Here is a 25551-nt window from a genome sequence, read left to right as displayed (position 1 = left end):
GTGTGCCACTCGCTCACGATTTCCTCCATGAACTCTGCACCATTTGGCCTCCTTCCATCCTCCCCCGCCTGCTCCCTCTCGTGGCGTCCAAAGGTCACGTTTGGGAAGAACGGCGCCGCAGAAGCCGCTCACTTGTCGTCGGCGACTGGAAGCGCTTTTAGTTTGAATTTGCATTTCCTGACACTCCATCCAGTCCCGTGGAAGCCACTTTTCCCGTGGAAGCCACTTTTCCCATTTACGAGCCGCGCTGTTACATAACAGACACTTTGCGAGTCCTCGCGCTGCGTATTATTAGCCACAGTATTGCGAGGCCGAGGGGACCTCAAACATTTCCCTGAGGAACTCCACTCAAAATGTGTGACTTGGGCATCGTCACGTACTTCGCATTCCAGCCTGGACAAACGAATTGTGACACCCCTGATGATGGAGTGCTTGTCTGTTTCTTTGAGCAATCCCGTCACAGTTGCTTGATTGATTGGTCGCTTAGTTAGCCATTTGCTCAATTGGTTAGTTGCTTGGTTAGTATGTTGCTTGCTAGCTCCGATTGCTTGGTTACTTGGTTGATTGTTCTTTTTTTAAGTTAGTTAGTTAGTGGTTTCTTGTTAGTTGTTTTGTTTTTTAGCCGGCTTTGTTGGGCTATTTGCTTGGTTGGTTAGCATGTTTATTTAGTTATTTCTGTTAGTTATTTGGTTAGTTAGTCTGTAGGTTGCTTGGTTGGTTCTTTAGCTGTTTGGTTGGTTAGTTGGTCGATTGGTAGGCTACTTGGTTGATCATTTGTTTAATTGGTTGGTTATTTAGTTTTATTAGATCATTGGTTGGTTGGTTGGTTGGTTAGAGCTTGCTTAGTTGGGTGGTTAGTTGCTTGCTGCTTGGTGAGTTTGATAGTTTATTATTATTGTTTAGTTGGTTATTTGGTTGGTTGGTTACTTCAGTGGTTGGTAAGTAGGTAGTTTGGTTTAGGGTTATTTGGTTGGTTAGTCATTTGTTTTTGTATTAATTATAGATAGTTATTTGGTTGGGTATTAATTTGGTTGGTCATTAATTCATGAATTAGACTTTCGCTAATGTCAGCTTCTTTTGTTTTTTCACGTTTGTGAATCTTCAGTGGATGTCGCAGTCGCCTGAAAAAAAAAGAAGAAGAAAAAAAGAGCGCAACCTCCCAACAATCTGCGGATTTATGCCCCAAATGACGGACATGCCCCAACTTGTTCCTAATTGGGAAGGCGAGGGAAGGGGCGGGGCTCGGGTCGGCAGCGAGCTTGCCGAGAAGACGAAAACAAAATGTTGCTTTTAATTTCCGCGAGGACGTTTAAGGCTGCTTAATGAACCGCCCGAGCGTGCTGCAGCTCTGCAAAACGGGAAGCTCGTTAGCGCGATCGGCACTTCGGCGTCCTGACTCGGCAGAATCCGGAAAACTGGAGCGGCAAATCAAGTCGTGTGGCAAGAAAAGTAAATACGAGCAAGATGCTGAAAAGTTGCCGGAAATGAAAGTTGAGCAGATGCATGACCCGGAAAAGCTTCACCTCGCCCGGCGTCTTTGTTCCCGCGCACTCCTCGACATCAGCGCGAATCTGTTGGGAGGCTAATCTGCCTCGACCCACCAGCTGCTCTCTTGGCACCGGCAGGTGCCAACATTCCCGTTGCCGTGGCGACCGGCAGCCGCAGAAGGGCCTGGCGCCCGGCCTGTGCCTGGGCCCGGGCCTGGCGTGTGCCCGCCTGAACCTGAGTATTATTAGAAAGCGGGCGCTGGCGGCCCGCCGGTGGTGAGCTGCCGCCGCCAGCTGTGTCGCCGGCAGCCCGTTAAGTGGATTTTGGCCAGCTTTTTTCTTGTTCTTAGACAAAGTGGACAAGAGGCTCGGACCAAAGTCACTTCAGACTTTTGTCTCGTGGGCCGCAATCACGCACAAAGGCTGCTTGGCATCCTGCTTCTGCAGCGTTCCGTCTTACTGGAATGGAACCGACATGGCGGCGCTAGACACAAACAAAGGAAATTTTACCAAAATGCGTTTTGGTTTGTATTTTACAAATAAAAAAAAAAAAACATAAATCAAGAGCGGATTTCCGTGATGTCAGACCTTAGTCACTTGTTGCTATAGGCTAGTGACAATTATTTAATTTTTTTAAATTATTGATCATTTCTTAAATGTATTTAAATGACACGTTTTATTTATTTATTATTTATAGGGGTATTATTTTAATAATAATAATATTTTTTGGGAATAAAAATTTTCATTATATTTGACTATTTTGTAACATTTAATAAATAAAACATTTAAATAAAAATAACTATGCCTTGATGCAAAGTCCCTCTTGTCGCTCTCGTCAAAACTCACGGAAGCGTCGCCGCGCGTCACGCGCTCGTCGCGGAAACTGATGTGGTCTGGTTGCCGCGGAAACCAGGTGAGAGCACATGCGGCTGGATGACGCGCTTCGTTCCGTGACGTGTGGCGACAGGAGAGGCGAGGGGCCCCTGACGGGGGGTGGGGGTTTGACAATGCTGACATCATCAAAGGCAGGGAAAGTTGCTCAATAACAACATTTAGTGTGTGCAAATCTTGTGCTATGCTAACATTTGTTCACATGTATTGATATATCTCTACCAGCTTTGAAAATGGGACCCTTCCCCACTTTTCAAATCATTTTGATGCTAATCTTCATGGCCATCATCTATTCTTTGAACCTTTTCCCGCCATTCATGCGCATTCCAGGCCCGACGGGAGCTGTCACGGTGCGCCTCGGCGTCCCGACACTGTCCCATTCGATGTCCGCTCGGTGACAAAACAATGCCCCCCCTCCTCCGGTTGCTCCGATTCTCCTTGGCTGTGGAAGGGGTCTCGGGCTCATAGGTCAGGCCCTACTAACAGGCGCAGTGACGGGACGCGGAGGCCCGGCGGGACAATGGGATGAAAGCGGCTTTGGCGAGTTGTGAGGAAGTGATGACGGCGCGCGATGACAGACGCTTAATGGAGTTTCCAGGCGGGAGGTGCGCTCCATTCATGGACGGGGATGCGTTGCTTCAACGGGGGGCACAACCCCCCCCCCCCCCCCTCCGCAAACACCGCGCTGGAATCTGAGGTCGGACGAGTCAAACGATTTTGTCTGTGCAGGCTTCCCTAAGTGTCCCCACGTTGATGAATGGACTCTGGCATTGAGGGGATGTGAAAGAGGCGCATAATTAACATGCTTCTTCTTTTTGTGTCACAAGAAATTCTTTCAAGGAAGTGCTGATGCTCATTAAAGTCAAATGAAAGGATGGGCTCAGTCTTCAATGATGGAATATTATTCTTCATTATGTTGAATGGCTTTGCTTGAATTGTCCGTAAGGATAGATTTTATTTGCGCTAGCATGTTAACGAGCTAGCTTAGCTGCTTATGGGCTTCAACTGTATAGGAAACGATGCGTTCCTCATATAAATCTCAACGGCAGCAACAGTTTGTGCTGCCGGTCACAGGGTCACATGCTAAAATGCTAATCCCTAGCGAAAAGAAGATGATTCAATGTCACTCACGTCTTCTATCCCACATACACAAACAAAACAAAAAAACATGCAAGTCTGTCTCTGGTTTAGTTTATTTGAGCTAATCTTAGCATGCTAAGCTAAGCTTAACATAGTATGTTGCTACCTGACTAATGTGTTCCAACATTCACAAAAACAACCAAATAATTGTAGTGTCTGTTAAACAATTTTTTAATCCCCGAGTAAAACAAAAAACAATGTTGTGTGCGTCTGTTTTTGGATTAGTGTCGAGGCTTGTCCTAGGAGTTCGATTCCGAGGCCGTGCGGTTCTTTCCTGCAGGTCCTTCCCTCTCTCACCCATTTGCTGTCAATTCTTCAGCTGTTTTCTATACACGGTGATTTATTTTTTGTATCTTAGCTTAGTTGACGTTTTTACTCTTTTACCAACAAAAACAATTGACGTTAAGGACACGCCCACTGTGTACCGCCAATAACGGCAGTTGACGTCAACTACGTTATTTTTTTCTTTTCTTTTTTCCTGGAGAGCTCAGTATTGTTCATTCGGTAATTTTACTGATTTGACATGTCATCATCATTGCTCCCCTTTTTTTTTTTTTTACGGAATTTTTTTCTAATGAAAGAATGGAATGCCTCCATGTTTATGTAGTCATAGCACACCATATTCAGTTTTCCTTGATAGACGAGTTAAAATGCTCGAAATCGGCCGTTGTTTGTTGTATAACATTTGGCAGTACAATAGTTCGTATCTTGCTACGTGCTGTAGTATCTTAGCTTAGCATAAGAGCGCACACAGCTAGTTGGGCTAAGGTCCTCCGTTGAACACGATTCATCTTTAAGTTCCTTTGTTGCCTTCATGAAGTTTCTATTGTGTCGCGTGCAGCGCAGCGTCGCTAATTTGATTTTCCCGCCGGCAATCGCCGCCACCATCGCTCGCGGTGGTGCCGTAATTAAAGCGGACTGACGGGACAATTAGTCAGCTTCGATTTGCAGGGACGGCACGGCACTTATCCTCACCTTTGAACCCTCTGGGACACCGTGACACAGCGGCGACCCCCGCTTGGCTCGCTCATTAGCGCTTGGATTTTTAGGATAGGGTCGAATGTGCAATTCAATGTTACGTATCATTTTTTTATTTTTTTATTATTATGCTTTTTAAAAGAGTTACTGTCACAGCGATTTACAAGAAGAAACACTGGTATAATTTTTGGGATTCGAACCCCTGCCTTGTTTTTTGATTAGCACTTAGCCTACTTGCTACTGCAAACGTACGTGGAGAGCAAAATTATTTTTGAAGGTGCTACTACGTTTGTAATAGTATACATTGCGACTATGTATAGCAGTGAAGTGAATGGTCAGCAACAAAAGTCAATGGCGTTGGATTATAGCAAAAATAACACAAGGCAGTAAAAAATTGTCTCTAGAAAAGCACTTAGCGACATACATGAGTAAAAACATCCAAACCGTACTTTGTATAGCATGCGTACTATATATACACAGATAGAAAGAATGTCAACAATCGTCAGCAGTGTTGCAAGTAGCGACGGTCTTCGAGACCGCTCCAAAAAAAAAAAAAAAAAAGTCTCCTGGGAGGACTTTGAGGAAGCAGGAAATACCTTTTTTCCCCACCTCAACATGTGCACGTTCAAGTCGCGTGAAGAAATATTTCCACCCTCCCCGAAATAATCTTTTGTGGCTGATGACGAGCGGCGCGCAACAACGCCGGCAACAGTCGCTCATCTTGTCGGCACGAATAAAGTGCCAGTCAAGGATTTGTTTTTTTTTCTTTCTTCCCGATTTTGGTGTCGCGAGGGCCGCGCCCCAACATAAACACGCCCTGCACGTTTATTTTTTTTTTTGCGAATACTCATTCTCATCCATGGGCCGTTTCCATAAGAAAACACGGTAAAAATCCACCCCGCAAAATGTGAAAACACAGGAGAGACTTTGTGGTTGAACGAAAGAATGAGCGTATCGCTTGGGTGTAACCGTGCCCTGAAAATCACAATTGGGTACAATCGTCCTCCCAAGTGTGGTACGAATGTCACAAGTTGTGTGCCGGCTCCCTCTAGTGGCACATGAACGAATCTAAAAACTGTTTTGTTGTATTGTAAGACCGACAGACGGATATACTGCACAACTCACTAATATTAGTTCTATGCAGAGGACAAAGAATACATGAGTAGTTTACAAAAAAATGACACTAATACACTAAAAATACTTTTACTTGGGTCAAAAAATTGGGTCATTTTGTATAAAACAACGCAGAAAATTGGGTCAAATTGACCCATTTTTGATGCATTACTTTTGACCCAACTGTTTTTAGAGCGTCCATCCTGTTGTTAAAAAGCCAAACGTGCTGTCCCAAGAATGCCCAACAAAGTCTTTGATGGGGCCTTGTCGCCGGGTCGAATATGTTCCCCTGCGGCCCCACCGCCGCGGTTAGCCTAGCGGGGCCCGCGTGATCCTCGGTGATCCCGCGCCATGCGCGGGCCTGACAGCCGATGGCGGCGCGAGCTAATCTCGTTAGGGATTTTCAAAAGTGCTGCGTCCACGGCGATGTGCAGATAACCGACGCTGCTCGGGGGCCTTTTGTGTGCAACGTTTCAAGAGGGGGGGGGGGGGGCAAACGGGCCCCCATGCGGTGATGTCATTCCGGTTGTCAGCAAGCGAGGGGACGGGACGTCCTGTGACCGTCACTGAGGTTCGTCCAGGCTTGAACCTGCTGACCTCCGGAGGGCTTCCGCACACACCGGCCAAAAATATTTACAATATAAAATGTTTTTTATTGAACATTAAAAAAAAAAAAACGGATATCTTGAAATACGATGACCTGATTGTAGCAGTAGGACAGGACGTCGTGTGACCGGCAGCAAGGCTTTAACCCAATAACCCCACCCCATTTTTTTGGGAGTGGCCTCCGTGTGGCGTTACGCGAAATCCGAGTGGTGCAAATCTGATCTTCATAACCATAAATAGCTTTTATCTGCACATGGGAGCCCGCCATGCCAAACGCATGTACATGTGCTTGCCGTGCATCTCAAACATGCATGTGGCCAAGCTGGCCACAATCCGTTCTTCAGAACGAGCGTCGCACGCTGTCGAAAAAGCGAGCTGGCCTTTTCGGGCCCCCAGGAAAGTGACAGTGACACCTTCTTAAATCGACGCCTGCTTAAAATAATCGCCTATGTCATTTTTTTCAGATTTTTCAGGAAACTAAAAAAATTGAACCATTTGCATCATGAGGAAATGATTTAGGCAAAAAAAAAATTTGCAAAAAAAAAAAAAAAAAAAGATGTAGTCAATCATTTTAAGAGGGTGACGAAATTCTTGCCAAAGCGTGGAAGTGCTCATGTTCAGTAAACATTTTGGACTGGCGAGTACATTGGAACGTATTGGCAAATACGTTCGAACGTACTTATCACTTTGACTGCCAAAAACGTTAAATAACGTTTAGTAAAATCCTATGGAGGAGTGCCAAGGACGTTAAAAGACGTTTTTTTTTCAAAACAGAGGTGAAACTAACCATTTTCTATTGTTGATTACTGAAGAACGGAATAAGGTAGAAACAAACTTTTTTTTCTGATGAAAGATGAGAGTCCAATCTTTCATTTGGTAGTATGTGTGTTTCCATAGTCCAAAGACATAATTTTCTGTGGACCTTGAAAGATCAGTCAAAAATGCTTAAATCGGCTGGCACCCACGGCATCCCTTTTCTTAAAACGTCTGGCAGTCAAAGAGTTAAAGGCTAAATGCTAAAAACATAGCATTTTTTCCCATAATGCCACATGGTATGCACATGCTCAAGTCGAGGCATTATGGGGGGAAAAAAAATGCTTTTTATGTTTTTAGCATTTAGCCTACAAGTTCAAAAATATTTGCAAACTTGTTCACGTTTGCAAATAGGTTCAAACCACTTTGGCCACCAAGTTGACACCTTACACCTGCTTTCACATTAGCATCCTGCCTTTGCAGGTATTTATGGAAGGACATGCGATTCCCCACCCACCCCCCACACCCCCTCCCCCTTGAAAACGTGCCATCCCTCGTGGTGTCCCGTTTAAGCGGCACGCCCGTAAATCAACACGTAATGTATGACAAGACCGACCCGGGGACAAACGGGCGTCCTGCTGACGACTTGCTGCTATGTTGACATTTGCAGGAATACAGAACAAGGACTGTTCAAATCTAACTTTATTATTATTATTTATTTATTTTATGTTCCTTATTATTTGTTATTTTTTATTTTTTATATTATTTATTATTACATTAATATATGTTATATTTTGTATTTATTTTTTTATATTATTTACTATTATATTAATATGTTATATTTAGTATTTATTTATTATATTATTTATTTCATATCTATCATTTATTTATTATATTATAATATTATCAATATTGCAGTATTACTCTGCTCTGTTTAAAAAAATTAAATAATGCTTCAGTCATCAATTCCGGTATGCGCAATAGTGCTATTCAAGTATCAATATTTTTGTACGGACACCATTTTGCCAAAAAGGCCGTTTGATTGGATGAGCGGCAAAAGTGCCGTTCAAGTGGCCCAAAAAAGAGTTCGCCGAGCGATTGAAGCCAAAGCGTGTGGCCTGCTTTCTGCTCGCCACACGCACATCAAACGAATTCATGCTCTCGGCGACCTTCGAGGCCTCCCAGGAAGACCAAAAAAGAAAAGCTGACATGAGATTTGGCAATAAATCGCCCGCTTGGGAACTTTTCAGCCTCCCAAGTGTGAAGAAAAGACAAACATGAAGATTCGAATGGTCTCGACATGAAACGCTGTCTTTCTTTTTTTTTTTCCCACGATCTGATGCTGGATTTGAACTCGACCTTGAACACACACACAAGGACTTTGTTTTTTCTCTCTCTCTCTCCTCCATTTTATTAGAGGAGCCCTTGAAGAGTTGACCCTACTCACGCGACCCAAATCACTTTTCCGCTCGCAGGTGCACCTTGTCAAATGCACACTTTGCAAGCCACTGTCTCCTAGCAACAGCATGATGAAGACGAGGAAGAGGATGATGAGCACGAGTGTCTGTCGTGAATCACAAAACTTTTGACTCGTTTTGGTTGGCAGCTCATTTGACTTGTGCTTCTTTTTTTTTGTAGCAGGTGAACGGTCAGATTTACACTTTTATTGTGGATAAAATAAAAAATAAAGTGGAGGGAATTATGAGCAGCTCCAAATGTCACACAAAAATCTTCAGGCTTCTGCTAGAAAGTAAAAAAAAAAAAAGGCTCCTAGTTAATTGTGAACACAGATGCATCCCTGCCTACTAGGGTGTGCACACTTATGCAAGTACATAATTTCATTGCTACGTTTCCCTTGTACAGATTGTAGGTGACATTCATGGTGGTTTAAAAATCATTTCTAGTACTCTCGTGTTTTTTTTTTAATACATCATGAAAACTTGGCATTCAAACAGGGGTGTGTAGACTTTTGATATGCAATGCAAATGGGTAAAAGTGTGAAATTGTTTTTTTACTTCAACTCATACACATTGTTATGTGCAGTTAAAGTAGTTTGAAAAGAGAAACGGCAAAAGACAAGGCGAGCGGAAGTGCTATCAGCGTGTGGACAAGAAATCGCCGGCGCATTATCACGACGACGCAGCGACCTTTGGCGGGTGCGACGGCTCCCACCGCAACGAGCGTTACGTGCTATCTGCTCAGATTAGGCCGCCAGCCAACCGACCGTTGAGGGCAAAACAAACAACATTAACCCCCAGGCAGGCAGGAGGTGTAAATTAACGCAACGATGGCTCATCATCATCAATGCTACGTGCTAACATCAACAACACATTTAAAGTAGAAGTCAAGTCCAAAAAAATTCTTGACGATATGTTGGATGCGACCCACTAGTGTAAACGTGGCATTCTGATGAATATTGCGTTTGTGGGATATGAATTAAGTAGCAAAATGCATCTGTTTTAATCAGAGGTGGCAAATCCCTGTCCAGAAAGTGTGGCTTTAGCTCCAGGTGCTAGCTAGCTAGCTCCCATGGTGCTCATTTACCTGCTAGCTAGCTAGCTAGCGCGATAGCATCAGGCGAAAGCCAAACTGTGCCTGTGTCCAAATTCACAAGGACGGGTCCTCGTAAGGCCGAATTTGTCGGCTGCATGACGTCACTCCTGGCGTGACTCGACAGCACGCACGGACTTGTGACTGATTTACACGTGAATGGATTGTCGGTCAACGTGCTACTGACGAGCAGTCTTGACAATCCAGTCATATACAAATCTGTGCGTGCTGCCGTGTAGGGAGTGACGTCATGGGGCCGAATTTCCAAGCTGTGGCAAGGTTTTTACTTTCTGGACCTGGATTTGCCACCACCTGGTTTTTATCCATTTTAGGCGGCGGACATTTTGTCACCTGTGTGCCGAAGTGCGAACGTCACATGAGCCAACCCAGAAAACAGGTGAGCTGTCAGAATGTGTCAAGACTAGTGGGGGCACATTTATGAATTTAACATAACAGGAAAATATATATATTTTAGATTTTTTTTTTCATTTTATGGGGCTTTCCCCCCAAATTAATTTAAACTACTTCATAAAAATACATACTTTTAAAAATTATATATTTTTTATTTAATCTATTTTAGATTTTTATTTGTTTTAATTACAATTCTTAATTTTAAAAAACGTGTTTTTTTTTCTTTTGTAATATATTCAACCAGAAGCTAGAATGACCTTGAGATCGTTTGTGCAGAAGGAACTTTTTTCTTTAGGATTCCAACTGAGCTCGTGTTTAGCGGCAGGAGCGCCACCTGTTGGTTTTTGGCAACATAGACACGAGTTGACAACATGCTTATTTGACCTTGACCTACTATTCCTTGTCGTTATCGGGAGCATCTTGGGTGTGTAAACGTGTCGGCGAGGTGTCTGTTGCAAAACAAAACGCAATATCGGCGGGCGGGAGACAAAATTAAAAAAAATAAAAAAAGTTTCCGTCATGATGACGTCGCCATTTGCTGACTGAAGCGTCACGTGGGTTTGGGGGGGGGGGGGGAATAGATGAAATTAGGTTCAATAGATTAAATCAAGTCCAGACATTTACATATAGGTTTTGCTACGTTAGATAAAATCAGTAACAGTAGTTCAGATTAGACTATAAATATGGTTGATTAGATAGTTTGGATTACATATTGCAGTACTGTATGCTCATTTAGATTAGATTAGGTTTGACAGTTTAGATTGAATAAAGAAATTCAGATTAGCTACGATAGTTTCGACGCGCTACGACGTTTTGTGGAAGGTTCTGGGTTGAGGCTGAAAAAAAAACAAAAAAAAACGCAACGGGACGAGGGCGAAACAATCTGATGTGGCAACAACGCGCGCGTCTGTCGGGAGTGGCACAAGCGTGCTGTCGGCAAAACAAGAGGACATGACGCCGCTTCAACCGCCGCTGTATGAGCTCCCTAAACTGGCAACCGGTCAAAAAAAGCACTTGATGTGGATACTTGTGACGTCACTCCTGCACTCCGGTGAGATGCAATGCTCGAGATGTATGAACGACGCAAGATCCGTATGAACTTCCTTCATTGATAAAAATCACTTTGTGCACTTAAAAAAAAAAAAAAAAAAAAGGTGGTGAACACCCACCACTTTAATAGGTACACCTGAACAGTCTCATGTCTTCCGATACGTATGAACTCCCTAAACTCTGATTGAATTCCCTACCAATTGCAATTTGAATGAATATTTGAATTTGGCAGTGCACCATTTGAGAGCTTAACTCATTCACTGCCATTGACGACTATAGACGTCAAAAAATCATTTGAACTATTTCTATTGGTTTAACAGTTTTTTCTTTTCACTTTTGTTAAAGAGTATGAAAACCTAGAAAAAAAAGATTGTACATTTAGAACAGATACAAAATTAATTGTGACTTAACTAGTGAAGTCAGGCAATAAATTACAAAACATTTTAATCGCTTGATGCCTCTACAAAAAAAAAAAGATTAAAAATTAATTTTTGTTTTTAATCTTTTTTTTCTGAAAAAAAAAGATTATTAAAAATTAGGGGCGTCAGGCGATAATTTTTTTAAAATCATAATTAATCGCATGACTTCACTAGTTAACTCACGATTAATCACAAATTTTATATCTGTTCTAAACGTACAATAAAAAAATTCTAGATTTTCATACTCTTGTTAACCAAAATGGAATGCTACAAAAAAAAAAAAAAATTTATGTATTGATCCGATACGAGATGTGCATGTGTCGAAATCTAGGGAACGGGGTCGGAGGAGAAGCGGCAGCAAAACAGGCCAAAATCCAAATGTTAGGAGATTATTTATATGCGACAGAGTACACGAGATCTTAAAAGATTTTTTTTGTCGCCGTGGTGACACCTTGAAGAGGCGAAGATAAAAGCAGCATCAGCATCCACGTGACGCCGCCTCTGGGATTAAATGCAAATATTTACTCATGTGCCGCTTGGGGTTAACCGCTTGGGGGTCAAGGGTACGGCGACTTGATGCATGGGAGGGCGGGCGGCCGCCTGGCACATCAGCCCGCGCCACGCCGTCTCCGCCGTGAATAAAACATGCCCGAGGAGGCCCGCTGCATTATTCATGGGGGGGGGGGCTCGCTGGTGCTGATGATGAGCGGGGGAAGGGGGGGGCACACGGAGGTGGGTGGGTGTCGCCGGACAGGAAACAAAATTTATGACCATCATCAACCACTAGGGACAAAATTGACTTTTTTTTTTTTTTTTTTTATACAATTCACGCCAAATAAATCAAGCGTGTGCGTTTTCACCCCATCTTGAGTTAAGCCACAGATGACGACCTCCCCCAAGGAGCTGAAACGGCACTTTCTTCTTCTTCTTCTCCGCTCGCTGGCTTGTGAAAATGTTCCAGTCAGCATGCGGCAGGCAAAAGTTGATGCTGCTGCTCCACCTGCAGGCCTGTGGCACAGCCGGGCTTGGGGGGGGGGGGGGGGGGGTCTTGAGAGGCAGTTGTTGGTTAGGCGCTGCCCTGAAAAATGGAGTAGTCAATTTCAGTTGAAATTTGCTGTTGCAAATGGTTTGATTATTTATTTTTTAGCCTAATTTAATTGTAAGATTTCTGGTCATGTCACCGTGGCAACTCCCGCACACACGGCTGTGGTGTCCTTGAGCAAGGCACTAATATCTGCTTCCCCGCTGCTAGTAAAAAAATTTTTTTTAAATATATATCATGTGTCCAGGTTTTATTCTTTTTTTTTCATTATTTTTTGGTATTTAATATTTTGGGTACTTAAATTTTTTGTTTTCATCTTTTTAATTTTTATTTGAATTTTGTTACATTTACATTTTTATTGTATATATTTTTTAAAGTTTGTATTGTATATCTACTTCACATTGTTTATTTAATTTTTTCTATTCATTTTTAATATTTATTTTTCAAGTTTGCCTTTTATTTTTAGTATTTTTTAACGATCAATTTATTGAATTAAATTTTTAATCCCATATTAGAATATTTTGAACTTTATTGTATTTTTGTGTGTATTTTGCATCATGAATAAAAAGCAAAAAATGTTCAACAAAGGCTCCGGAAACAAAATGAACATTTAGTTGTGTGGATGTTTTTGTGTGTGTGTGTGTGTGTGGGGGGGGGGGTTCGAGGAAGTGTCGGTCAAGTGTGGCAACACTTTCACTGACTCGGACTTCCTGCTCAAAAAAACGGACCGACCCCATTGAAGTGCCCCCCCCCCCCCACGACAACCGTTACTCTTTTGACATGACTGATTAACTAAGACTCTCCGATTAAAGCAACGTGCAGAAGGAAGTGGGATTCAGATGGGAGGGGGTCGGGTTACTCTGCATCTGTGTGAAGGTGGTTTTGGGGGGCCGGGGGGGACGACAGTTGTGTTTCCGAGAAAACCAACTTGTCTGGCCCCCCCAGAGACAGATGAGCCAACGTGTTTGCGGTCAAAATGCGGGCCAGTTTTTTTTTCTTTCTTTCAGGTTTTTGCTGGAAAGTGACTAAGTGGTCTTCATCCTGACAAAACTCTCTAACGTTTCATGCAAATTCTCAGCACAGTAAAGTCCAGGCTGCATTTGAAGGTGGCCGATATTAATTTCCCTTCAAACGCAGCCTTCTTACAGAACACAATTTTGCTTCCACATTTATAACCTCCGAAGGGTGCGTTTGAAGGCAAAATATGACGACTCCTTCATATGCAGCCTTCTGAGGATCATGATTTAAGGTCAAAGTTGAAGGCGTCAGAGGCTGCATTTGAAGGCAGTGGATGTCATAATGCTGGGGAAAGGTTGCCCTCATGCAGCCCTGTTTGGGTAGCACAAGAAGTCGTATGTTTAGGAGGCCGCATTTGAAGGCCAAAGATGGGAAAAATCTGTTCCAATTGGAAGGCGCCTTCAAATGCTACCTTCTGAGAGTCATGGGTAAGCGGAAATGTAGTGCATTTTTACAGGTTGTAGGCTTGGAAGGCCGATCACGCCGGATCAAGCTGTCAAGGGTTCGAGGGCGTCGGAGTCCGCATTTGAAGGCTAATGGCAAAGAAAGAAAGGCTGTCTCATGCCTTCAAACGCAGCCTTCTTGGAGTAGACAGTACAAGCACGTCCAAATTCATTGGAGGGACGAAGCACTTGCAATCCAACGTCACAAAGCCTGACAAAAGACGTCGGATGAAGGCACGGACAGCAAAAAAATGTTCCCGCGGTGAGACGAGCGGCTCCTTCCCGACCAACGCTTGATGGATTAGCAACTCGCTCTTGGTCTGCTCGACCCTGGATTGCAAGTAGGGGGGGAGGGGAAAGGGGGGGGGGGCTGACTTTCAAAAGTCAAGGTCATGTTGGACTGGGAATTAAAGGACAACACAAACATGTCCCTGAAGGACCTTTAATTCAACACGGACGACCTATTTTCCTCCTTCCTCTCCTAAGAAAGTGTGTGTGTGTGTGTGTGTGTGTGTGTGTGTGTGTGTGTGTGTGTGTGCGTGCGTGCAGGGATGCTGCAGTGGGCCACGCCCATCCACATTTCACAGGAGGACAAACGGGAGAAGAGGCGCTTATGCCGCGTTCGCATCAAATCTCTTTGGACAAATTCTCCTGTCAAAAGATCTCGAGAAAGGGCCAAAAACCAAAATGGCAGACTTGACGCGTCTTTGTCGGTCACGGGTTCTTGAGACATTTTGGTGGGTCTGCTCGTGACGGACCCAAATGTCATGTTGCTAAACCGGCTCTCGAGGCTGGATTTTCAAGGAAGGGCTTAAAACAGTCAAAATGAGCCTAAAAGGGAAACTTTAAACCTGTGGTTCATAATTAACCTGGGGTTGAAAGGTCAAGACACAAAAAGGAGTCAAATGATTCGCGATGACACGCCCCGAGGCCATCATTGGCTGCAAGTGGGAAAAAAAATCATTTTATTTTCCAATAAGGAAATATTTGTTGAATTTCCCTTTCAGAGACACAAAAACACACAAAAGCCCCAGGATGATTCTTGTTTAAAAAAAAAAAAAAAAAAGTCAACTTTTAATTCAGCCATTGACTTTCTTTGTTTTTCGCACAAATCACAGTTGTAAAAGTTGCACACACAAAAAAAAATAAAAAATAAAAATACAACCACCATGAAAAGAAAGGACATCACACGCAAATTGGTACTATATAAAAAAATATTTAAAAGAAACCGAACTCTTCGATCAGATTGCCACAAAAAGTACCGTTTGGACAACAAAACAGCTCAACGTTTCACACAAACGCAACACAGCAGACAAGCTCGACCCAAACGGATCTTCTCATTAAATAGACACAACAAAAATCAATCATTGTCATCATGCAGCATTTAAATAACAAATCAAACAAAAATAAGATATACTTCTTCTATATATATATATTTCTCTCTCTTTTAAATCAAGTTCAAGTCAAAGCTCTCTCCCGGCACTTGACAAGCGGGAAAAAGACACTTTGTGTTTTTGAAAAAAAAAAAAAAAAAAAAAAGAACCTACAATGCTTGTGTTAGCTGCCACTTTTTTTTCATGGCTCACAACGTAGTTCGGCGACATCTTTGTTGGCACGGAAAAAAGACGTTCGCGACGGCAGTAGCATTTTGCATTACAAAAAAGAGGGCGGAGCTGCAGCTCTTCTTACAAAAAGAAGAAGGGGGGGCGTGACATTCCGTGGACCGCCGTGCGTCCGGCGAGCGCCGTTAGCCGCTACTGCAGCATCAGCTTGATGCTCTTGTTGGTGGACTCGTCGTTGAGATGCTTGGTGGTGTACCTGAGAGGGTTCGAAAGGACAAGCGGTGACCAGGTGAGTCTCACATCGCAGGGCAGCTGAACCGAACCCAGGACCAAAATCTTGTTGGCCGTGGCGGCGTCTTCGGACCATCTTCTCGGGGCGTATCGCGACACGCGACCGGATTCCGTGTTGCTAAGTGAAAGCGACTTTTGGGGCTGAATTTGTAAAACGGATTTTACAAACTTGGCTGTTATGCTCCGCCCACACGCCAACGATGACAATTCAAGACTTCCTGCGTCTTTTCGGGCTCTTTTGACGGGTCTACGGACGATAGACGTGCCCACCAAATTCCGTTTTGCTTTGTGGTATTGGGTTAGGAGGCAGATTTTTTTTTTTTTTTAAAACATGCTCTCGTTTTACGGCGAGTCATCAAATTTGGCTCCTCCCACACACAGTAAAGAAAATGCTAATTGTTGACGATTTTGTGTCATTTAGAATATGTGGTTAAAATTTTGTAATAATTGGACAAAATCTGGAAGCGGTGTTTGCTTTTGAAGAGTCCCGGGAAATGGCCAAAATGGCCGCCACAAACAAAAATGGCAAACTTTTGGTGTCTTTTCAGGCAGAACATTTTGTTCATCCCGTTATGATAAGACACGCCTACTCGGGCTGCTCGATTATGAAGAAAATCGCAATTATTTTGGGTAATCATTGAAATCACGATTAGGATGATCATTTTATTTTTTTCGTACCAAACTAGAATATGTTGAAACTTAAAAAATATTAAAACAAAATTCTTTGAAACACTATAATTATCAAGTTACTTTTAGACCACGCAAAATTTATTAATTTACTATTTTAAAATTAAAAAGGGTGAAAATGTATAAATTTAAACAATTTAAAATTTGTATTAATATATATATATATTTTTTACGACTATGCAGATTTTGTAATTGTGGAGTGTAATAATTGAAATTAATAAAAAGTTCTTGTTGCCAAGTGAAAACATTTGCGCTGCTAACGTAAAAATGAAATCAAAATTACAAACTGCTTGTGTATTTTTTTCAGATTTTTTTTTTTTGTGACATGCTAACAAATTGCTAACCAAAACAGCAGCCATGCCTTTTTTTTTTGTTGCCACCCATACTTAACTCATTCACTGCCATTGACGGCTATAGACGTCAAAAATTCATTTGAACTATTTCTATTAGTTTAACATTTTTTCCCACTTTTGGTAACAAGAGTATGAAAACCTAGATTTTTTTTTTATTGTATTAGAACAGATATAAAATTTGTGATTCATTAATTGTGAGTTAACTAGTGAAGTAATGCGGTTAATTACGATTAAAAATTTTAATCGCCTGGCGCCCCTAATTTTTAATAATCTTTTCTAAAAATAAAAAAAAAGATTATTAAAAATTAAACAACTATTTTTTGTTTAAAAAAGAAAAAGAAAAGGTTATTAAAAATTAGGGGCATCAGGCGCTTAATTTTATCGTAATTAATCGCATGACTTCACAAATTTTACATCTGTTCTAAATGTACAAAAAAAATCCTAGGTTTTCATACTCTTGTTAACAAAAATGGGATTTTTTTTTTTAAACTAATAGAAATAGTTCAAATGAATTTTTGACGTTTATAGCCGTCAATGGCAGTGAATGAGTTAAGCATTTTTTTTGTGTGCACGTCCCTTCATGATAGCCCCTCCCCCTTCCATTTGTGAGCTTCATTTCCACAAAACACTTTTGGCTCCATTTGCACCCGGGTGACATTATAATAAACGTTTGAGGTCTCAAAAAAAAAAAAGAGGAAGACAGAAAAGCCAAGCAAAACACGCCAGTCACGCACACGCGGGGCCATCGCCTGCCAGATGAGATGCGATCATTTTGAACACGTTGTGGACGCCTCGGGCCGGCTGCGGCGTTGACGTGCAAATGACGCTGTCGGCGCGAGACGCTCCAAATTTGGGAGAAAAAAAAACAAAAAAATGTGCGGGGGTGTGTCGGAGGTGTCGGATGGAATTTCTTTCTGCCGATCCCGTTCGGTTTGGCGGCGGCGTTTACCTGAGAGCGTTGAGGAGGCCGTCCACGCTGTTGGGCGGCTGATCCTTCAGCACTTTGATGCAGCCCTTCATCTGTCGGGCAGCCAAGATTAGCATTAGCTCCCAAGCTCGCGGCCGCGGCGTCCCGCCGTACTCACGTCGATCTTTGACGACTTGGCGAAGGCTCCGACGGGGTGGACGTAGTCGTACAGGATGATGACGCCCACCATCACCCGCAGGCAGAAGGACACCGTGTCCTCGCTGGCAAAGCGGCTGCGATATTCCCTGCCGGCAAAATAAGAGACAATTTCCTGTTCAATTTCCTGCTTTTTCCCCCCCAAAGTTGCCGGTGTGAGTTTTGCGACGTACGGCGTTTCCAGCATGACTTTGCAGACGCTGGCCATCGTGCTCAGGCAGTCGGTGGTGTTCTCGATCGGCAGGTTCTTGTTCTGTGCGCGGCGGAGCAAAGTTAGCCGGCGAACGTCCGCATTTTAATGCGGAGAGGGCGGCGCGGCGCGCCTTGCCACGACTTACCTCCGACACGAACCTGGTGGTGCCGTCGCTTAAGGTCTTGAGCATGGGCGTGGCGTCGGCGTAGAAGAGCGAGATCCGATTGGCCAGCTCGTTGGTGACTTCGTTCTCACCTTCGGCCTGAGATTTGATTTCAGGAGGTCAGGCATGCAAAAGGCAAAAGACAAAAGCAAAAAGCTAAAAAAATTCTTCTTCTTTTTTTTTTTAAATGCCGTGGTAGACCCATCAACATAAAAAGTGATCGGTAATAGTATGAATTAAAGCTGCAAGCAATGATCAACAAGCTCCGCCCACATTAGCAAAGAAGCTACACAATTTAGCATCTGTCAAGTACAGGCTAGCTGCTTCTAAATGGGAAGAACGTCTGGCCGGGACCAAAATGGCCGACTTCCTGTTAAATTGACAGCAATTGGCTTTTTTTTTTTTCTCTCATTCTTATTTGAATTTTGAAAAAAAATCATCCAAATTGACACTGGAGAACACAATTTTTGTTGAGTTAGTTCTAATTTTGGGGTTTGGAATCCAAAACGGAGCTTTTCTTACTACAGTCTTACTACAGCTAATAAGTGGAATTTTGCTTATCTGGAGGGTAAACTGTGGAGGAAAAAAAACTGGCGAGTAAGAAAAAATAAATAAAAAATGACTGCAATTAATATTTTAAATCAGCCAAAAAATGTAAAAAAAATAAAATAAAATCTTTCAAATTGTTTCCGTGTTATTTAACTTTCACGTCACTCGCCTCCAACATTACCTGTGCGCAAAAAAAAAAAAATACTTAAAAAATATATATATATTCTGAAGCTTTCCAGAATTTCTTTGCGGCTGCATCTGGGAAATGTTTCCAAAATTTTCAGGGACGGCAATTAATCTGTTGGAAGAGGCGGCGCAAAAACGATAAGAATTAAAGCTGCGTGACTGCTAAGTGCATGATGAAGCGGTGCTTACAGGTTGGTTGTTGATGCGCATGCGACTCAACGTTCTCCTGTAGTAGCTGAAGTCGTTCTGGATGGCAGGAGTCGTCATCTGCAATCATCACAAAGAACCATTTGGAGAAATTCACGCACGAGCATACAAAGCAGGACATGACCACGTCGTGGATTTAAAAAAAAAAAAAAATATATATATATATTTTTTTTAGAAAAGCTCCGACGCCGGTTTGCTTTTATTTCCACATCTTTCCTATCAAGGGGAATTTGGTTGCTTTTCAACATGACAGTCAGACAAAGCGGCGGCTGGTCGCTAATGAGGAAGCCATTAGACGCTCGTTATGCAGCAAATCGGTCCACAAAGGGACCCCGGCGGGCGCGCTCGCTGCTTTTTTGCACTTTACACAACCAGAAAACTCCGCAACACTTTTCATAAAATGATGCCAATTTGCATTTTAATTAGGCACATTAAAGATGACATTATCAGCAAGCAGTTCGGTTGCCAGTTGTAAAATGTGCAAGAAAAAAAAAAACGGACCAACTTGTTTGGTACCGTTATCCATCCCTACAACGTTAACATAAGTGGATATTTCTTCAGATGACCAAATGGGACCCGAGTCCGGCCGCCACCCCGCTCATGTCCATCCCCTCAATCCGGCCACCAGCGATGGGCTAATCTGCAGCTAATTATGCTAACGCCGAGCAGCCCGTCCCGCGCTAATCCCGCTTCAGTGGCGCGCCGGACCGACAGAGACGGGCAGACGCTCAAAGTGGGTCAGAAGGCCGGCGACGGGTGGACCGAGCACGCCACTTAGCACCCCCCCCCCCCCCCCTGCCTCCCCGGGGCCGCTAATTGGGATGTCACAAGAGGGTCGCCCCGAGGGTGCCGGCGAAGGAGGTCGACCGCTTCAAAGGCTGTCGAAACGCATCTCGCAACATTCCATTTGCGGCGTACACCTGCTGCACTTATCAAATATACGCAAATAAACACACGCGACGCAGACATCAGATGAGAAAAAACATCAATTGGGCTCATTAGCCGACGTTTACTGTAGCACTAAGCAGGATTGAAAATTCAATGCTAATCATGTCTTTTAAAACAACAAACAGCAAAAACATCCATCAGGGGACATCAGCGTGTTGGAGTGGGAAGGGGGTGTTTTATATTAGTGGTTCTTAACCTGGGTTCGAATATGTGCAATGTGTGTTCACATGTATAATGGAACGTATGGTGTTCCACAGGGTTACATTTGAGGGCATCTGCTGTTTTTATGTTTTGAAAGAGGAAAGGGAGGACGGACGGACAGAAGGAAGGAAGGACAGGTGGACGGAAGGAAGAAAAGAAGGACAGAAGGAAGGAAGGAAGGAAAGACAGAAAAACAGAAAGAAGGACAGAAAGATGGAAGAAAGGAAGGACAGAAGGAAGGGAGGAAGGAAAGACAGAAGAAAGAAAAATGGAAAGAAGGACAGAAAAACAGAAGGAAGGTTAAGAAGAAAAGACAGAAGGACAGAAAGATGGAAGGAAGGAAAGACAGGACAGAAAACGGAAAGGACAGAAAGAAGGAAAGACAGAAGGACAGAAAACGGAAAGGACAGAAAGACGGAAGGAAGGAAAGAAGAAAGGAAGGAAGAAAGGAAGGACAGAAGGAAGGAAGGATGGCAAGACAGAAAGACGGAAGAAAGGACAGAAAAATGGAAAGAAGGACAGAAAAACGGAAGGAAGGAAAGAAGAAAAGACAGAAGGACAGAAAGATGGAAGAAAGGAAGGAAAGCCAGAAGGAAGAAAAATGGAAGGAAGGAAAGAAGAAAGGACAGATGGAAGGAAGGAAGGACAGACAGAAGGACAGAAAACGGAAAGGACAGAAAGACGGAAGGAAGGAAAGAAGAAAGGAAGGAAGAAAGGAAGGACAGAAGGAAGGAAGGGCAGATGGAAGGAAGGATGGCAAGACAGAAAGACGGAAGAAAGGACAGAAAAATGGAAAGAAGGACAGAAAAACGGAAGGAAGGAAAGGAAGGAAAGAAGAAAAGACAGAAGGACAGAAAGATGGAAGAAAGGAAGGAAAGCCAGAAGGAAGAAAAATGGAAGGAAGGAAAGAAGAAAGGACAGATGGAAGGAAGGAAGGGACAGACAGAAGGACAGAAAACGGAAAGGGACAGAAGACGGAAGGAAGGAAAGAAGAAAGGAAGGAAGAAAGGAAGGACAGAAGGAAGGAAGGGCAGATGGAAGGAAGGATGGAAAGACAGAAAGACGGAAGAAAGGACAGAAAAAATGGAAAGAAGGACATAAAAACGGAAGGAAGGAAGCAAAAGGCAAATAGTTACTTTGAGCTCGTCGAAGCGCAGCGTGAAGTGCAGGATCTCGGCAAACTGCTTGGCGAGCGCCTGCTCTCGCTCGAGGTGCTGCGTGGGGTCGTCGTACGTCTCGTTGGTCAGCGCGGCCAGGCAGGCCGTGCAGCGCCGCCTCTGCGCGGGACAAAAGCAAACATGGCGGATGTAGCGTACACAGACAGTGGCGGACTTCCTGTATCTTTTTGGCCGTGTGACTTTTTGTGTGGATCTCCGCATAATAAATAAACATGTCAAATGTCATCTTTTTGGTTTCAACCGCCGGCTTCAAGGGCTGAATTTTCAACGGCTGCAAAAACGTGGTTGCTTTCGAGTGTATGAGAAAACAAACAAAGCAAGCGAAGAGAAGCTGCCAGCCCGAGACCAAGCGTTAATAGAGCAGCGGTGATGCCCAAAGTGCCCGAGGGGTCGGTGCCAGTAAGGGAGGGGGGGCAACGTGGGGGGCCCAGGGAGGATTCCCCCGCTCAGATGCAGATGAGACGTGCGACTAATGATCTCACTGACACAAAAGCCGAGGGAGGAAGAAAACATCGGAGCGGGATTGCACTCATTGTTCGGCCAGGAAGCCAAAACGCAGCCCGCGTCTCTCGGAATAGAACCAGCAGCCAAAAAACTCGATGGGATTACAAAACAAACATTCGGCAAATACCTCTCGGGCCTGAAAGGGCCTTTTTATTTATAGACTCAGACGCTACTTGAAATTCAGTCTGCCCAGATAATGACATAACCCGGCAAGCAGCGCCGTACTGTACAATTGTTGCCCGTCGCGTACGTCGACAGAAAACGAGGTCGTCTGCGCCGCATCAGGAAAACCACAATACACTTGGATTGCAGCTTTTACAAAAGATTGATTTAGGTGCAATTTTTTTTTTCTTCATTTTTATTGAGTTGCCATTTAAGCACTTTTTTGCAACAATAGCTTATAAAAATTTTTATTTTTTTTTTTTAAGAATAAAACCTCTGCCTAATTTTGATGATGGCATCAGTTGACATTTTTTGGAGGTGTAAAGCCATAGCACCAGAAGTGGCAGACAGGAAGTGACATGACATGACTTTTGTTCAAAAACGCAATTTAGCAAGAACGAGGAAGAACGTAACACATCTGAAATTCAACCCGAAAACTGCGCGCGGGAAAGCAGAAACGAAACGCGGAAGCCGACGGAACCCGAGCAGGAGCCAAGTCAAGTTATTTGATATGCAAAGTCCATGACATAAGCTCCTCCATGATATCATCTAGGCCGCGCCGTGAGCCTATTAGCGCTGCTGCTGCGCCAGCCTGAAGTAATGACTGCCCCCCCCCCCTACCCCCCCCACCCCGCAGGGGTGCTTCCCAGGTCACGACGCGCCCCGAAGCCTAAAGTCAAGGCAGCGAAATGGAGCGGCGGCGAGGTGACCTACTTTGTTACATAACAACCACCGCCAGTCTGACCCCTCCCCCCTCCCCTCCCCCTCAATTATAACATCTCCCCCGACCCCCCCTTTTTGAATCCATGCAAATAGAAAAACTGTGTGTTGACAATACTTGGTCAGGATGATGTCATCGCCAGTGATGTCATTTTGTGGCCCACACGCACCTAATCGCTGGGAGAACTCGTAGAACTTTTTGAGCCCTCCCCACCAGGGGGACCACCGACGCCCACGCCTGCTCCTGGAGCGCCTCGTCGTTGGGGTTCTGGATGGCCTGGAGAAAATTTAAAAAAAAAATTAAAAATAAAAATAAAAAGGGGGGGGGGGGGTTAGGGCTCATATTGTTGTGTTTAATAGTTTTAGCATTATTCTGTAATATTATGGTAATTTTTTTTTAATTTTTACTCTTATTTTTTCTATACATTTTATACTTTTCCCCTGTAATATTTGTTTTCCTAATATTTGTAAATTGTTCATGTCCATCAATTTAGGACGGTGTTTTTAATTATGCAACAAAATTTTGTCATGATATTTGTGCGTTTTTTATCGAATAATTTTGTAGCCAATATTTTCAATGTATTATTTTGTGTTTTTTCCTCAAAATTTGGTTCAGATAATCGATGGATGTTTATTTTTTTATGCAATATTTTAGTTTTTACCAACAATAACTTGTGTTTTGTTGCATATTTCCCTGGCCCCTATTTCTTAATTTTTTTCATCAATTTTTCCATCCGTCTAAAACTCCAATGTTTGTGATTTTTTTAAAATCCAATGTTTTGACTTTCTGTAATATTTCTTGTATTTTTGTTTGTGTACTGTTTTTTTTTTTTTGGGGTGCTTTTTTCCATCTAATACTTTGTTATTTTCCCCCCACCAATATTATTGTATACTTCCCAAAATGTGTCAATTTCGTATCTAATATTTGTGCATTTTCACTTCTCATATTGTCCTTTTTTTTTTTTTTTTTGGGTGGTTGCAAAGAGGCGCACCTCTCTGATCTGGCACCCGGCGCCTTTGTAGGGCCTGCAGCTCGTCCAGGATGGCCTTGGCGTCCTTCAGCACCACGTCCACCTGCTGCCACCCCTCGCGTTCGCCCTCCGTGGGCTGCGCGTCTGCAAGGGAAGCGCTTCGTTACAGCTGTCGTTAGATGCTGCGGGTGTACCTAATATTTTGGCTGAGCTAGAAAATACACCGGGAAAAATATTGCGGGGCTTTTTTTGTAGGAACTCAAAATGATAGCGAGGGGTCGTGTAGGAAGGCAGGACCGAATTTGTGGGCTGCCAAGTGTGAAAAGTCCATAGTGGCGGAATCAAGCCATGTTGGGGGAGGGGAGGGGGGGGCCCCCCGAGGCTACCAAAGCTGCAGTTGAACCCGGCCGTGTTATCTATTTGAGGACGGCGATTGATATTCCGCACGCACATCGGCATGAAACTGGCAGGTGGAGAGAGAAAGCGCCTCCAGATAGAGAACGCGGCGGAAGAGACGAGTCGGGGCCCACTTGATAACTCCATGCTCACGTATTTCGGGCGAGTCGATATCGGGCGGGGGGGGCGCGGCCTCGCCGACACTCACTTTCAAAATCCAGGAAGAAATTGGGCTCCTGTTCCAGGTCCTGTGCAGGTCAACACCTTCAGCAGGTTCCCCATGTTGGCACCTGCTGCAGGAAAAAAAGAAGGAAGATGGATCAATACGTGGACTCCAGAGCGGCAGAGTGGCCAAAACGGCGCCCACACCAGCGCGCTGGGGGACCCCCGATGCTTCACTGCCCCCCCCCCGGCCCCGAAAAAAAATAATACACTTCCTGCACATGCTCTCCTGCCTACCAGATGTCAAGCCAAAAAAAAGTCCAAAAATAAACTGAGTCAAAGTCGTTTTACGCTTTGCTCAATTTCTACCCAGCAAACCGGGAACACATTCAATCAAACAAGGTGGGCCATTTTCTAAATTTAACGCGTGTGTATGTTTTGACAAATGTCAACTCGGTGGTCATCTAAAAGCATGGGTGGCCTACTGGCCTCTTACTTTTCATCAAGGGTCCAGTAATTCGCAATGTGACAAAATAAAGAGTTTGGTTTTAGGCAATTTTGTTTCTAAACATTTATATATTATATATATATATATATATATATATATTATATATATATATATAGTATATATGTATATATATATATATAAATTTTGCAGTAATAAATGTAATAATAATGCATACGTTTATGGAAACTGGTGTCAAGTTGTATTTTACAATTTTAAAAAAAAGGTGCACAAGTTACTTCACGTTAATAGATTAGAAATATGAAACGAAAAATGCACCGAGTTGTCACCAATGTCTTACAAATGCAATTATGCCATCTAGTGGCAGAAAAAGGACCTCAACACAAATCAATATCACACTCCTTTTTTTTTTTTGCAGTACAGTATATCTTTTTAATTTTAACTCAATTTTATGAATTGCGAAATGACTGTATCAATGACTAAAATATGCATTGTACATTTGAAACAGATATAAAATGTGCGATTAATCGTGAGTTAACTATTGAAGTCATGCAATTAATTAACAATTAAAATATTGAATTGCCTGACACCCCTAATATATGTATATTCCCTTCAATCAATTTTGGACA

General features: G+C 43.3%; 1 protein-coding gene across 1 annotated transcript in view; it reads right to left on the bottom strand.

Annotated features, from left to right (window-relative positions):
• Positions 1–14809: 14809 nt before the first annotated feature.
• fam49bb (family with sequence similarity 49 member Bb) overlaps positions 14810–25551 on the bottom strand; it is a 20397-nt gene continuing 9655 nt past the window's right edge. Inside the window, 14 exon segments of the mRNA XM_077554586.1 lie at positions 14810–15718; positions 17743–17813; positions 17879–18005; positions 18090–18169; positions 18255–18371; positions 19197–19274; positions 21500–21619; positions 21621–21640; positions 23098–23131; positions 23133–23204; positions 23920–23949; positions 23951–24042; positions 24503–24548; positions 24550–24587. Coding sequence (XP_077410712.1) covers positions 15655–15718; positions 17743–17813; positions 17879–18005; positions 18090–18169; positions 18255–18371; positions 19197–19274; positions 21500–21619; positions 21621–21640; positions 23098–23131; positions 23133–23204; positions 23920–23949; positions 23951–24042; positions 24503–24548; positions 24550–24576 — 978 coding nt within the window. The 5' untranslated portion in view covers positions 24577–24587 and the 3' untranslated portion in view covers positions 14810–15654.

Source organism: Vanacampus margaritifer, chromosome 20 (genome assembly GCF_051991255.1).
Source record: "Vanacampus margaritifer isolate UIUO_Vmar chromosome 20, RoL_Vmar_1.0, whole genome shotgun sequence".
Taxonomy (NCBI): domain Eukaryota; kingdom Metazoa; phylum Chordata; class Actinopteri; order Syngnathiformes; family Syngnathidae; genus Vanacampus; species Vanacampus margaritifer.
This window is presented reverse-complemented; position numbering and strand designations above follow the sequence as displayed.